Below are 14,767 nucleotides of genomic sequence, written 5' to 3'. Positions count from 1 at the left end.
TCTAGTATCTCAAGATAACTGGATGGAGTTGGGTAGCCGGTTTGTTTCCTGATAGGAGCAGTTGGCCAGAGAAATGCTAAATAATTTTCTCAGGTTCATGCAGGCAATTCACAGCCAAGCCAAGACTAGGACTCAGGAGAAAACACCACACAATGAGCAGGTATGATTTCTAAGCATCCATCACTTGACATAAATGGTACCTGAAGGTACTGGCAGGAGCGTTCTTGTTGACAAGACTCTGACTTCACCATGGCCTGGTCCATGTTAACCGAGGCTTTCTGGTAAACCTCCCTGGCACGGCTGACCGTCAGAGTGGAGGACCACGCGCTCTTCTTCAGGAGCGGCGTGTCCAGGTTGACAGGCAGGTTGGCGCAGGTGGAGCACTTGACGTCGTTGTTACTCCGGGAGGCCTTGACCGCCTGCTCGCTGATAGTGTTGTAGGCCTCCATGAAGTACTGCGAGGCCGAGCGGTCAGGGCACCTGCCCATGGTCATCACTCCCGATGGCGCGTGGTAGATGCACATGTCGCCGTCGAGGTTGTCATCGGAGCTCCACCAGCCAGGGGAGGTGTTGGGCCGGGCCTTGGGGTCCGCGCGGCGTTCCTTGCTCTTGCTGCGCTTGCCATACCGCACGGTCTGCGTCTCGTCAGGGCTGGCTTTGCCCCCGTTGACGCTGCCCTTGGATGGGCCCTCCAGGGAGTGCGACTTGGTGAAGAGCTTCTGGACCGAGTGGACCAGGTGCCGGATGCGGCCGGGGCTGTCACTGCGGTGCTCCACGGCGGTGCGCTTGTACTGCAGCGTGTGATAGCCATCCCGGTTGAGCGGCAGCTGCCTCTCAAACTGGTCCAGGAGGTTGGCGGGGATGCGGTTGGCCTTGGTGGCCAGAGTGCGCGGCACCAGGGCGCACTCGTCTTTCAGCTCCTGCTGCGACGTGTAGTGCCTGCGCGGGAAGGTGCTGCTGGCCAGCGGGTCGCTGAAGGGGCCCACGCACTCTGCCTGAAAGGAGTTCCGCTGAGTGTAGTAGGGGTGATCCGCGGGGTGGTGTTCCACCGGGCTCAGCAGGTAGGGCTTGCGGTCGGAGTGGTGCGACAGCGAGTCACAGGCCGAATCACAGGTGACTCCGTGGTGGTGGCTGCGGCTGCCCGATAACCCTTTCATTGCTGATGGGCGGCAACCTCGGGGGTCATGGACACCCCGTGGTTAGGTTCCAGACCCGTCTTCTGCAAAGACCTGGGGGTAACGAAGAATAAGAGAGAGATGATGGTTAACACTTGGTAAATAGATGTTGCACTTTTGAGTGTCTACTACTATGTTCCCTTTCTGGCAGAAGAACTCATCAGGGTCCTTGAAAGCAGTTTTAATAGTTATTGGATAAGCTCTATCCCCTCTGTAGGTGGGAAAGCCCACTCCAGTCAGATACCCCGAGATGGTAGGGGTGAAAGCTAGTGAACCCGGAAAAGGAAACTATAAAAATGCTAAATAGTTTTTTTTTTTCCAGGCAATTCTTTTTTTTTTTTTTTTTTAATTAACTTATAATGTATTATTTGTTTCAGGGGTACAGGTCTGTGAATCATCAGTCTTACACAATTCATAGCACTCACCATAAAATGCTAAATTGTTTCAACATTACCTGAAAGCAAACCCCCTCCCTCTAGGATTCCAGTAAAATGGATGGCTCTTTCCCTTGCTTCTCTGGTTTTAGTCTTAATTGTCTGTTAATAACAAAGTAAAGCATGCACACCCTTAGGGCTCAGTTTCTCTGGGAAATCTCTGCTGATCCCTGCTTGCAGAGAGAATAAGTTCCCCTCTGTGTTTCTATGGCATCTGCCGCACAGTCTCTCAGCTCCTATGGAATTGTTTGTCTCAGGCATTCCCTGGCTAGTTTCGTTCATCTCTTGTAGGTGGGCTTACCTCTTAGTCACCTTTCTATCTCTCTAGCTAGCTCCAGGCCAGTTAGGTAAACACACAGTAAGTACTCCATTAATGTAAATAAAATAAACGTGGGTGGAAAAAAACCGAGAGAAGTAACTGGCTCTTTATAACTTCAGGATCTATCTTTCTATCTTCTGTCACATGCCTTCCCATTAGAATTCTGTAGTAACAATTACAGCTCGCAAATAACTACCCCCCACCCCAGCACCATAGTAATTAGAATGGAAAATAGTGATGGTGGCAAATAAATCAGAGCTGTAGAGAAAATCTGCCCCTGTTTTCTGTCATTAAAGGGATAAAAAGCTGCTTCTTCTTCTTCTTCTCCTTCTCCTTTTTTTTTTTTTTTTTTTTAAAGATGTAGTTATTCGAGAGAGAGAGAGAGACAAAGTGTGGAGGTGAGAATGGGGGGAAGGGGCAGAGGAAGAGGGAGGGAATCTCAAGCAGATGCCAAGCTGAGTGTGGAGCCTGACCCAGGGCTCCATCTCACAACCCTGAGATCATGACCTGAGCCAAAACCAAGAGTTAGACTCTTAACTGACTGAGCCACCCAGGAGCACCAAGAGTTTCTTCCTTAACAAATGGAGAGTGGTTGAAGGATGAGCTTGAATTAACTAGTTTGAATATCGTGGTATCTCACTTCCTGGTTTAAAGGTTTCTAGTTAAATGTTCAAAAGTGATAGAAAGATGGCCAAAGGAAAGGCCCTGGAAATGTTCCTGAGGACACAGAGGGCCTGGGCCTGAGAGCAGATCTGCCTCAGAGAGAAGTGACCCCAACAGATCCACCTGTGGGAACTCAGCTCATTCCAAGCACAGGTCTTCCCTGTGCTTTAGTAGCAGAGGCTGCTGTTCCTCAGGGCAGAGTATCTTCTTTCGACTCTAACTTCTTTGGGAACTGACTGAGATCCTGTTAACAGTCTGATTTATTTTGAAAGCTTCCCATAACAAAAATTGTCATAATAAGAATTGTCCTGAAAAGCCAACATTACTGTCCAAAATATCACTAATGTCATTTCAGATATTCAGAGAGGGACAGATAAATGGTTTATTTTAAAAACAACCACAACACAATAAAACACACATACATGGCCTAATGAAGAAAACTGCATACTTTTGAGAGGTCAGGTCTTTCTATTCCATGGGCTGTACTGTATAAGGGAGTTCCTGACAATGTTGAAAATCCCTATCCAGATTTTATGACTTTCTGTTTTTCTCTTAGTCTCTCAGCGTCTGCATTAATGGATCAGCAAAACTTATCAAGGCAGTTTAATCACTGGAGTCTTTTGAAATTGGTTAGTTTACTAAATTATGAGTTCCTTGAGGGTATGGACTATGTTTTACCCATCCAGTACCCAGCAAATGCTTGGATGATGGTGCAAACTGGGTAAGATATTTATTCAATGAATTAATGCATCAATGCAAAAATTCCCAGTGTGGTCCAGACTGTGATTTGAGTGAAGTGTATTGAGTGAAAAGATGACTGTGTGACAAGAGAAGGGGCGTGTGCAAGGAAGGGACTACCTCTTGATGTTCTCTACCTGTATTGAACTTAAAGTCTAGAGGAGCTTGCCTGCCCTACTGACTATAGGATGTCTAGACAGAAGACAGTCTGTTCTGAAGGACAGAAAGAAACTGACACCTGAAGAGATAAAAAGGCAAGAAGGACTCATGATATCTGTGGGTCAGGTAAATCAAAACTTTCCCACTGAACAGAGACTAATGAGGAAGGAGATTTTTGCAAAAATACTTTGGGACTGCTTTGCATGACATTATGATCCTGTGATTAGTTTGTGGGAGGGCAGGATTTAAGAGGGTTAAAAACATGTTTTTGGCAAAACTGTGGCACAAACTAATTTAGATGGAAAAATCCATTGCATGAGGGAATCTCTCTATATAAAACCGGTCCCATTGAAGACATTTTTGGCTTTTTTTTTTTTTTAAGATTTTTTATTATTTATTTGACAGACAGAGATCACAAGTAGGCAAAAAGGCAGGCAGAGAGAGAGAGGAAGGGAAGCAGGCTCCCCGCTGAGCAGAGAGCCTTATGCGGGGCTGTATCCCAGGACCCTGGGATCATGACCTGAGCTGAAGGCAGAGGCTTTAACCCACTGAGCCACCCAGGCGCCCGACATTTTTGGCTTTTAAATATGGACTTAAAAGGAAAAAAAGAAACCCCACAAAAAATAACAACCCAATAGGGTTATAGTCACAGAAAAAGTCTTAGGATTACACATATTAGAATCTCTGTGAAATAATGATATGATACTTCAAAATTTTCCTTCTGAAGTACCCGGGTCTCAGGTAGCTACTTTCTACAAAGTAAAATGTGAAACTGGCAAGAGCTGAAAACATGAATTATACATATTTACCCCAAAATGAACAAAACTGACTCACTGTTCAGTATTTAGTTATCTTTACTACAACAACAGCATTTGTCATAAAACAATATTACCTGAGGACTAGCAGAGCAAATGAAGAGCTTTTACAAAGCCATTTGTGGTGAATTAGTTAAATGATAATTTTTGTAGCAGACACAGCGTAAGTTTTACTAAAATATAAGTGGATGATTTTCAGCACAGAGTCAAGCACTTACATTTTCTTAGAGGGTAATACATCGCAGCAAGGATAAATAACTTAGTTTTCCTTTTTCTTAATATTTGTAAAAGGATACTGAGATCTTATTCCCTTTTCTCTAGGATGTGGGCAAACAGGGTCATGAAAAAATGGCAATAAACAATCATAAACATTTCTAAATGCTCAATCTGTCTTTCTGGTCCAGGCCAAATAAACAACTTAATACCTTGGGCAACCAAATGCATATAGCAAATCTGTAATGGCCAAAGACTTATAATGTGCTCAGAGAGACATGACCTAGTCAAGAAAAAAGAGGAATAACAATTCCTGTTATCTTCTGTATTTTTGGGAAAGGAAGCTGTTAGCCCCTGAATTAGATTTTAAGTGGCCATAAAAGATTTCTCAAAATGGAAAGGGAAATTGCCTTTCATGCCTTCCTTTTTTGAACAGGAGTGGGAAGTGTGGGTCAACATGCCTTCATAAGGGTTTCTATGACTATGGCGATTATCTCTGATATTTTTCTTCACTATGACTTCAAAATTGTGTTTTGTTGTCCTCTTAAGTTCGATTTTACTCTCAGACCATACATTCTGATTTTTGGCTTGGAAAATTTCTTGACTATATTGGTCACCATGAGATGAGCTCTGAGGTGTGAAAGCATCTGTTTTTTTTTTTCCCCCCAAAACATCTGATAAAAAAAAAAAAAGACTTATTTATTTATTTTTGAGAGAGAGAAAGAGTGCAGGAGTGGGGGGAAGGGGCAAAGGGAGAGAGAGACTATATTAAGCAGACTCTATGCTGGGCATAGAGCCCAATGTGCGGCTTGATCCCACAACCCCAATATCATGACCTGAGCAGAGGCGAAGAGTTGGAGGATTAACTGACTGGGCCACTCAGGTACCTGAGATGTGCCTGGTTTTTAGAGTTCCCACACCTGGAGCAAAAGCATTGCTGTACCAATGATGACTAAAGCAAGAACGATCCAGCACTGTAAAGGAACTTCTCAAGGTAGGTAATTTATTAGACCTGAGGGAAAAACAACCCAACCATATATTAGAAGATGCTGACAAGGGGAAAATAGTCTTGCAAAGCTGGCAAGTCCTTATTTCACTTTGATTTCTCTGCATGTCTTTATTTAGAGCTACTGTTCATGGTTTTTCTTTACATGCAGATAGAAGAACCAAATGAAGGGCTTCTACTCTCTCATTCAGTGAAGACTGACAACCAGACCATCATGACTTGCTTTAGAAAGACAACGCAAGGGACCTTGTCCAGGAGAACAGGGAGCACTGTGCTCTGATTTGGGGGCACATTGGGATGAAGAAATCTCCACAAGTCGTTTCAGGGTCAAGTGGCCTTTTTGGCTTTCCTTCATGCAACCTGCCCATGTCAGATTGTAACATTCAATGAAATAGAGAGAGAAAGGATTCCCTTATTAAAGACTATAAAGTAGTTTCAGAATAATGACTATGTTTCCCAGTCTCCCTAGATGTGCACAGGTGACTAATTCTGGCTAATGGAATATGATTGGAAATGGCATGTGCAATTTCTGGGAAATGTCTCTAAAGTGCAAAGCACATCCTTCTTTACTCCTTGTTGGAGTGGCACAAGATGAAGAAGCTGGCCAAAGTGGAGGAGCATGGCAGCCCAGCTCTGCATCCTGCCTATGCCGGAGGAAACAGACCTTTATTTTTGCCTATGCCACTGTTATTTTGTTTTCTGATGCTTGCCTCTGAACCTTAAGCGAGATGCTTAAGCAGGATGGTCAGTCAAGGCCAAATCCCCAGGAGCTTTCGTAAGCTATCCTAGTACCCAGGACTTGGCTTTGCAGGTGGTGGTACTCTGTGAGAGTGATTTAAAAGACACAGTGACATGGCCATCCACGTACTCAAGATTTCCCTGGCTATAGCTACAGACTGGATCTAGGGGAGGAGAGAGGCAAGGGAATCTAAAAGAAGCAATCATTTCTTGCTTGGGCTGTTCAGGAGGACACTGAAAAGGAGGAAAGAGTACCTCCAAGGAAGGTGAGAATGTGGCCCAGTAGGGCGGTGCCTCCCTTTGCAGGCCTCTCTGCTCACACACGTGTGTTTCCACTAATTGTCTAAATACATAGGGCACTTTTTCTGCACAGAACAAAACTCTATGGAGTATGGATGCAGGTTCCCCAATGTTTATAGCAGCCATGTCCACAATAGCCAAACTAGGAAAAGAGCCCAGATGTCCATTCGCAAATGAATGGATAAAGAAGATGCGGTGTATATATACGAGGAACAACAATTCAGTCATCAAAGAAGCCCCTCAAATCTTGCCATTTGCAACACCATGGATGGGGCTAGAGGGCATTATAAGGGGAGAAATAAGTCAATCAGAGAAAGTCAGTTATCATATGATCTCACTCATATGTGGGATTTAAGAAACAAAACAGAGGATCATAGGGGAAGAGAGGAAAAAATAAAACAAGACAAAATCAGAGAGGGAGACAAACCATAAAAGAGTCTTAATCATAGGAAATAAACAGGATTGCTGGAGGAGCGGTGGGTGGAGGTATGGGGTAACTGGGTGATGGACATTGAGAAGGGCACATGATACAATGAGCACAGGGTGTTATATAAGACTGGTGAATCACTGACCTCTACTTCTGAAACTAATGATACATTATATGTTAAATAACTGAATTTAAATAAACAAATGGATGCAGGTTTTCTATCAGCAATTTTTTACTCTCAGTAATAAAACCCAATTCTATGGGGATCAAGAAGGAAGAACTTTATGAATGTTTAATGGGCTTGTGGTTTTAAATAAAAAGCAGAGGAACGATTCTCACTAATATACTACTGAAAAACAAAGCTATGCCATTTTAGGATAAAAGTAAACAGAAAACCTAGAGGAAGTCAGGGTGTGAGTTAATGTTGCCCAAAGTTAAGGGCCCACTTTTCAGATGGCTGAATGCCATTCTCTTTCAGTTTTTCAGATTTCCCTACTCAACGATTTTCATGTATTCTGTATTTGAAGTCATACAAATACCGTTAGAGCACCTTTAAACAAACACAGTCTGAAACACACCAGTTACATTATTCAGAATACACTGCTAAGCCGTATTACATACCCAGAATGTATTCTGCCTTTTCATTAACATTATTGCTATCCTAATCATCTGCAGTTGGATTTTATTTGTGAATAACTCCTTCAGTCAGTCTGCTTCTACAAATAAGTCCCTTTCAAGCATTTCCTTTCAAAAGATATGATATTGTACCAAAAAAAAAAAAAATACAAAACACAAAACACAAAAGCAACAACCCATACCTCCTCCAGTTTGGTCCCAGTAGGTAGCACAATTCCAACTGCCTTTGTCTTCAGATAAAGCTTTCAAAAAGGGGCTTCATTTTGACTTTTAAGCGTAAAAAGGTGGACAGTGATATTTCTTGAGAAACAATAAGTCCTCATTAATATTGGTATACACTTATTGCCAGTTGAGTAAATCTCATAGAACTTAGGAGGGGATTTTCATTGTGGAGATAATTGAGGCAGTATTTAGTATATTATAAAAACCTCACAGCATTATTTTGGACTGGTGATTTTTGGAAGGTGACAATTCTGACTCTATGTGACTATCTGACTATCTGACTCCTTGGAGATGTGCTCTCTGTGGAACTGATCTCATTGGCATTTCTAGGAGAGGGTCTGGTCACCTCAGCTATGCCTACAGATGGATTCCCCTGGGAGAGAACGTGCTTGCCTTGACCTGCCATGGCCAATAGTTCTTAGGGAGGCACGGTGGCAGGGGGAGACCCAGTCTTATGGGCAAAAACACATGTCTGCCGAATTTTCACAGAAAAGAGCAATGACCATCAGTGTCTATTCAAAACAAAACAAAACAAAACAATGCTGGGAAAGATATGCAAGCCGCTGATCTATGTAGGAGAAACAGGAATGATGACAGAATAAAACTCTTCCATGGGTTATAAAGACAGCCCTGGTGGAGAACGGGAAAATGCAAAGCCGGTGACAATCAAAACAGCACAGCACAACTTGAAAAGAAGTAGCGGAAATCGCCCCTGATGAGAATGGGTTATTTCTGTCTACATCTCTCATAGCCAGCTAAATAGTCCCGTGAACACGTTCTGGCACATTCTAGACAACTTGCTTCAGAGCCAGACTATATGTATATTTTTTTACCTGAATCAATATATTTCCTTCTTTCATATGCTGCTTGCTTTTCTTCCCAAGTTTGCTATACAAATCTACTGAGCACTGAGGCGCCAAAAGGACCTCCATTGGTCCTTTCTGTGGGAGCCTTTTCAGCTGACACCTGCTTTGGGGAAGTTTTTCCCTCTGCCCACAGCTTCTGTTGCTGCTGTCCTGGCCAGGAATGTTGAAGGCGATTACTCCCTCCTCTGAGCTCATTGCACCGGGATTGAAGACCCAACTCAGGGCCATGCATAGGCCTACCTGACTAAATCAGATGCTGGCTCTCAGAAATTCAAATGGAAACGTTCCTAGAGTCCCTGAACCCTCATGAGCTTATCTGCAAAGTGGAGGAGAGGAAAGGCCAGTGTTGGCACCTCAGAAGGGAAAGTCAAGTGCTATTTGAAATGGTGGGGCCTCAGAGACCAGGGCGCTGCAGAAGAAACATGGAAGGGGAGGGGAGAGGAGTAAACAGGCAGAGAGAAGCAGGTCCACGTAGCCCCAGGGGAAGAAACAGAGAAGCTGCCCAGCAACCTTCCACATCTAGCCCAGGCCAGCTTCCTGCCCAGAATGGCCAGGGCCCAGCGGTCTGTGGTAGAACCATGGCAGGCCCCCCAAAGCATCCTTATGCAAGGAAAGAGACCCTCCTGCCCAGCTGGGCCAACGGCAAGCATAAGAGAAGCACCACCGAAGTGTCCTGTGTCCCACAGGCCCCAGATGTGAGGCTCAGAAGTGGCCCATTCAGAACTGCTAAGGCATCTTTAAATGGCTTTGACCACTGTAAGTACGTATTGGCTTCAACAGCCTACGGAAACTCATTCAGATCTCGCCTTCCTTCTTTCAGTGCTACCATCAGCTCCTGCCTGCACAAGAGTGAGGTGGTCAGCACCCAGAGGGGGAGATAGGTAGCCTCTGCAGCTAACCATTGTCAATGCCATGTGTCTGGAGTGTTTTCTGCAGGTGGGTCTCCATTCTCTGCCCCTCCCCGCCCCCCCCAGCCCCCGTGATGGCTGCTGTTGATGGGCATGAGATTAGAAATTTCTCAAACACCTGCTGCTTCCCTGTTCACATAGTTTTTAAAGGACCTTATTCTTACTCTTCACATATATAGCAATGAGACTCTTTTTCATTTATTATCATTATTTGTTTATTTCAGAACCAGTTGTTCCTTCCCCTCTGGATTTCTACACCAGATCTTAAACTTTAAACAAACAAATCCTTCTCCACAGAGATTTCTGAAACACTGTTGCTGTGACAGAGAAGAAAACATGATGACAATCATGGTGCCTGGATGAAAATCTCTTAGTTTTGACAGGTAAGGGTGTTAGCCTGTAAGACCGCAGACTATATTCTTTCAATGTACTGGGCGCGGAGTCAAATTACATGTAGGCATATGAATTTAATTCGATGTCTATTTATTGAATAACTGTCGTTTACATGAAGTGCCCTGGGCACTATAAAAAGAATTAAGGGTTCTTATTATTCCCAACCCCACCTCCTATGTCTCACGTTTCTTCCTTCCCTTCTCTCCCCTGTGGCTCTCTGATGGCTCTTGGATAGTTTCTTCTGTTATCCGGTTCTTCAACGACTTCCATTTCTCTATTTCTGTCAGCACCCAGAGTCTCACTTCTTCCCTTGCTGGCCCGAGAGACATATCACGTCAAAGGTTCTTTTGTAAGCACCTTCTGCTCCTTGCTCTACGATTCTTCTTTCTGCCTCATCTATTCTGAACAACATAAAACCAAGGTGTGACACCACCATTGTTCTGTTCTTCCATACAGGGGCTGCTGAATGTCACTGGGGATGGGACTGGTGCCATGCCAAGTTCCCAGGGTCCAAACTCTCCTCCAATCTCAAAGCTGGATGGGAAGAACATGGCAGGGCTCCTGCCTCTGTTGCTGCTCTTCCAAGCCCTTGACTCCCTTTCTCTTGTCTCATCTGGACTTGGTTGGAAAAACAAAGACAGTAACCAACAAATGCTAAGTGAATAAAAAAGGAGTGGTCCTTCTGCCTCTAATAACCACAATCATTAGAAACATTTTTGAGCTCCTGTATTTCAGGCACATGTTGGGGACTTTAAATGAGTTAGCTCAGTTCATCCTCAAACAATATGTGATAGAGATTATTCTCTGGATAAGAAGACAGGCTATTGAAGATTAAACAAGTTTCTGAGATAATAGAGCTAGTAAAATTTAAACCTACTCTGCTGATAACACGAAGCCATAATGACTTTGTTCCCACCCCCTCTAGCGCATGCGCATGCACAGCTTGCACACACCCCCCCGCCCCCCCGCCCCAGCAGCATGTAGCATAATCCTAACAGTATGATTTGTTAACTCATCAGGCCATTTTTCACTTTACGTTCTTTCCATACTTCCTACACTTTTATAATATAATCTAAACCTTTGCATATGGGAGATTTTCATGATCTATACTTTTACTACCAGACGGCCTTGTCTTCTATTCCCCCCACCCCCGGCCCTTACGCCAGCAGCCCTGGGCTCCACACACACTTCCCCACATGCCTCGCTTTCCAGGGTCCTTGTGTCTTGTGTTCTCTCAAACACTCATCTCTGCTCATGGAGCCAATTCTCATTCCTCCTTCCAGAAGAGCTACAAAGACAGCCTCCTCTTAAAATCTTCCCTGTGCTAAAGGAAGCATGGAAGTGAGAGACCTTCTTCTAATTTCTGACCTAGTTGAGGAGATAAACGATGTAAGCGTGAACAGTCAGAAAAGAATACAAGTCACATGCTAATCAAGCCCTAGATGGCGTGAGACGTGTTGCACCTGTAATGCACCAAGGAAAAAGCTCTTGGAAAAAAACACATGTAGAAGTTGCTAGACGTAAGGAGTGTGAAGCCATCTCAGCCTAGGAGGTTCAGGCAGTCTGGGGAAGCCCCTCCTTCCAAGATGAGGTTCTCAGGGTGATGTATAATGCTTACTCTGTTTTTTGTTGTTGTTGTTGTTCAAATCTGACTATTTCATCTCCCCTCTGGCTCTTCTGCCTCTGCTCTCTTTTGTCTTTGATGATACTATCCAGATGTGAGTTGGATTGCCTGAGAATAGCAAGCATGGCCTCAATATTCAGGCTGCTGTCTGAGTTTCTTCCATTTGATATGAAGCTTCTGAATGAGGGGCTGTGGCAGGGACGCCTCTCCGGGCTTCACATTCACAAAGCTGTGTGTTTAACAGCTGCCGTCTAATCTTGCAGGTACTGTGACCCTTGGAAGACAAACGTGTTTCCACACCTGCTTTGAGTATTAGGACATTTGTTGGGAAATGTATGACAAAATGATAATGGTTTTATTCTACTTCTGCTATGTTTCCCTTGGCTATATCCTTTTTGTCCTTTTGTGAGCTACATAATCTTATTAACTCATCCTTTGTGGAAAAGTTGGAGTAGGGGTGGAAAATCTATATCTACCGAGATAGCTCTGTATCATGTAAAGATAAATACTTTGTTAATGTAGTTCTTCTTTTACTCGATACCATCACTTGACCGTAACAATGGTTCTTCAAGCTGAGTGAGCCTAAGAATCAGCTGGAGGGCTTGCCAAGACCCAGACTCGTGGATACCGTCTTCAGAATTTCTGGGGTGATTCCCAGTAATCTGTATTTCTGACAGATTCCCTGGCAATTGTCATGCGGACGCAACAACCACATTTTGAGAACTACTGAACTGGACTGTCTATTTCTTATGCTTATGATTCTTCCCAGAATGTACCTCTTCCTTCCCTCCATTAGGTTTAAACTCATACTTTTCCTTCACACCCCAGCTCCGCTGTCACTTTTGGGGAGAAACCTTTATGGAACCCGGTTGGGAGAGTTAACGACCGTCTTATGTGTTCTTGCAGCACATTATTCGTAACCCCACTGGGCACTGGAAGGGCTTGCTGTAATGTATTGTGTCACATGCCTCCCTGTCCCAGGAGACCGCCTCTCTCGTTTTCATCTTACCATCTCTTGGGAAGGTCCCTGATAGAGAGTACACACTTGATGAATGGTAGCCAAATAAATACACGGATGGGAAGTCTCCTGCCTGGGAAACGTGGTATTTTCATGGAGTAAATGTGGTAATTTGAAGAAATAATATGACTATCTTTATCCCAGGAATAATGCCTCTTCAGCATAGGCACTGTGCTCCTGGGTAAGGAGCTGAGTGGTGCCAAATGGAGCTTGCTGAAGGAAGCCTGCTTTGTTGTCTCATCCACAGCTCACAGGTTGCATCTGTCCTGCGGCCCATTTATCTCTCTTAAAGGCTTCTCAGCAACTAGAGTCTCTCAAGCAGTGGTGGCAATGATTTGTAGAACCAAAGATGACTCCGGGTCAAATTCTTGGCACATCTCTGAAGACAGGGAGGCTTTTTCGTTGGAACCTGGCTGCCAATAAACTGATGTCATGAAGGAAGGATGTTTTCTCTTTCTGCAGTGGTCTCTAGGGCTCTTGCTAGGCTCTGGCATTAGCTCAGTGGTATTTTTGAATCCAGTGAAATACAAGGTTTGCCTATTATGGGTCAGGAACTCAATATACACTCTTTGGAACCCTTGCAAGTGTGGCATGCTCTCTTCTCTTTGCACAGATAAGGAAACTAGGGTCCACAGAAGTTGAATATCTTGCCCAAGGAGCACAGTGTGTAGCAGGTAAGCTAGAATTTGAAGGGTCTGTAAGACTTAAAGCACATGTTCTTCCTGCCCCATCAGTAGCTCCAAGAAACTTCAGAATGCTGGGAGGCAGCCCAGCAAGGACCACCCTCCAATCCACAGCTTTTGGACTTTCCTTTGAAAAAAATTTTAGCTGTTAAAAGAAAAAATGGGGGAAAAAAAACCCCAAAGGATAATATCACCATACTTAGCCACATCACCTTTTTTTTTTTTTTTAAACTTTATTTATTTTAGAGAGACAGAGAGAAAGAGAGAGAGGTATTGAGAAAGAGAGCGTGAGCCAGGAGGAGAGGTAGAACATGGGACTTGATTCCAGGGATTATGACCTGAGCCAGAGGCAGATGCTTAACTGACTAAGCTACTCAGGTGCCCTGAACTACCTCTTTTTGATAGAGGAAGACACCCCCAGCCTAAGTGTTTAATAAGCTGCCAAGCAGAGTGCTTCCTGGGAATGCATGTCCTTAGGTATGCATAGGTGACCCTGAGAGCTTGTTTATAACTCTGACATTGTACACGTCAAAGATGTTGGCCTATAAATGCTGCTCAGCTGAAGATTGTAGATATGCCTATGCTTTTCTTCCTACCACATAGGCCTTTATGTAAAATGTGTATAGTGTTTTTAGCCTCAAAATAGCAGTGAGCCAAGGTAGACTGTCACCTCCCAGTTATCTACAAAGGAGCTAACATTTATGGATTCCTGTTTTCCCAACAAATATTTACTAAGTATCTACCAAATGACAGGTATACAACTCAAAAATTCCATGCCTTCATGGCAAGTACATTCTTGTGTGGGGACACAGCAAACCAATATATAATGTCTAAAATGATGGTGACTGTATCATATAATCGGCCAGGTGATGGCATATAGAATGTCTTTTGTTAACTAGTCTTTTATAAATTCTTTGCTGACTTAGACACATTGAAAATTATAAAAAAAAATACTGACTCATTTATTAAAGAGGTAGTTTATTTTATTTTTAATTAGGAAAAAAATTTTTTTAAGAGAGAGCATGTAAGCAAGGTTGGGAGAGGGGCAGATGGAGAGCATCTTAAGCAGACTCTTCCCTGAGTGTGGAGCCTGATGTAGGGCTTCATTATCTGAGCCGAACTCAAGAGCCAGACACTTAACTGATTGAGCCATCTGGGTGCCCAAAGAGGTAGTTTTGTAAAGTGTGTAGCTGTTAGTATATTTCAGCAAGTATTAGGTAAAATATGTCTGCATGCCAGGCCCTATCCTTGGCGTTTTATATGTATTTTCCCACCCAATTATCATGGCGGCCCTATGACGTAGGTACTTCTTATCTGCATTTCCCAGAGGAGGAAAAACAAGGCAGAGGGAGGTTAAACACTTTGCTCAGAGTTAATCTGGGAAGTCCGACCCCAGAGCTCGACCTAGGCACTGCTACACTATCAATGAC

General features: G+C 43.8%; 1 protein-coding gene and 1 long non-coding RNA gene across 8 annotated transcripts in view; one reads left to right on the top strand and one right to left on the bottom strand.

Moving 5' to 3' along the window:
* Positions 1-14,767, bottom strand: part of DLGAP1 (DLG associated protein 1) — an 869,387-nt gene that overhangs the window by 315,583 nt on the left and 539,037 nt on the right. For all 4 annotated transcript variants that reach the window (XM_059409267.1, XM_059409264.1, XM_059409265.1 and 1 more), the window contains exon 4: positions 201-1,229. In XM_059409267.1, coding sequence (XP_059265250.1) covers positions 201-1,157 — 957 coding nt within the window. In that variant the 5' untranslated portion in view covers positions 1,158-1,229. The remainder of the gene's footprint in view (positions 1-200; positions 1,230-14,767) is intronic.
* LOC132023498 (uncharacterized) overlaps positions 1-14,767 on the top strand; it is a 331,116-nt gene that overhangs the window by 193,048 nt on the left and 123,301 nt on the right. For 2 of the 4 annotated variants that reach the window (XR_009405969.1, XR_009405968.1), the window contains exons 4-5: positions 9,532-9,647; positions 9,844-10,002. This is a non-coding gene — a long non-coding RNA (uncharacterized LOC132023498). The remainder of the gene's footprint in view (positions 1-9,531; positions 9,648-9,843; positions 10,003-14,767) is intronic. The other 2 variants (XR_009405970.1, XR_009405971.1) reach the window with 2 other exon arrangements.

This window comes from Mustela nigripes, chromosome 8 (genome assembly GCF_022355385.1).
Source record: "Mustela nigripes isolate SB6536 chromosome 8, MUSNIG.SB6536, whole genome shotgun sequence".
Classification (NCBI taxonomy): Eukaryota; Metazoa; Chordata; class Mammalia; order Carnivora; family Mustelidae; genus Mustela; species Mustela nigripes.
The sequence above is the reverse complement of the archived record's forward strand: the minus strand, read 5'-3'. Positions and strand labels throughout refer to the sequence as shown.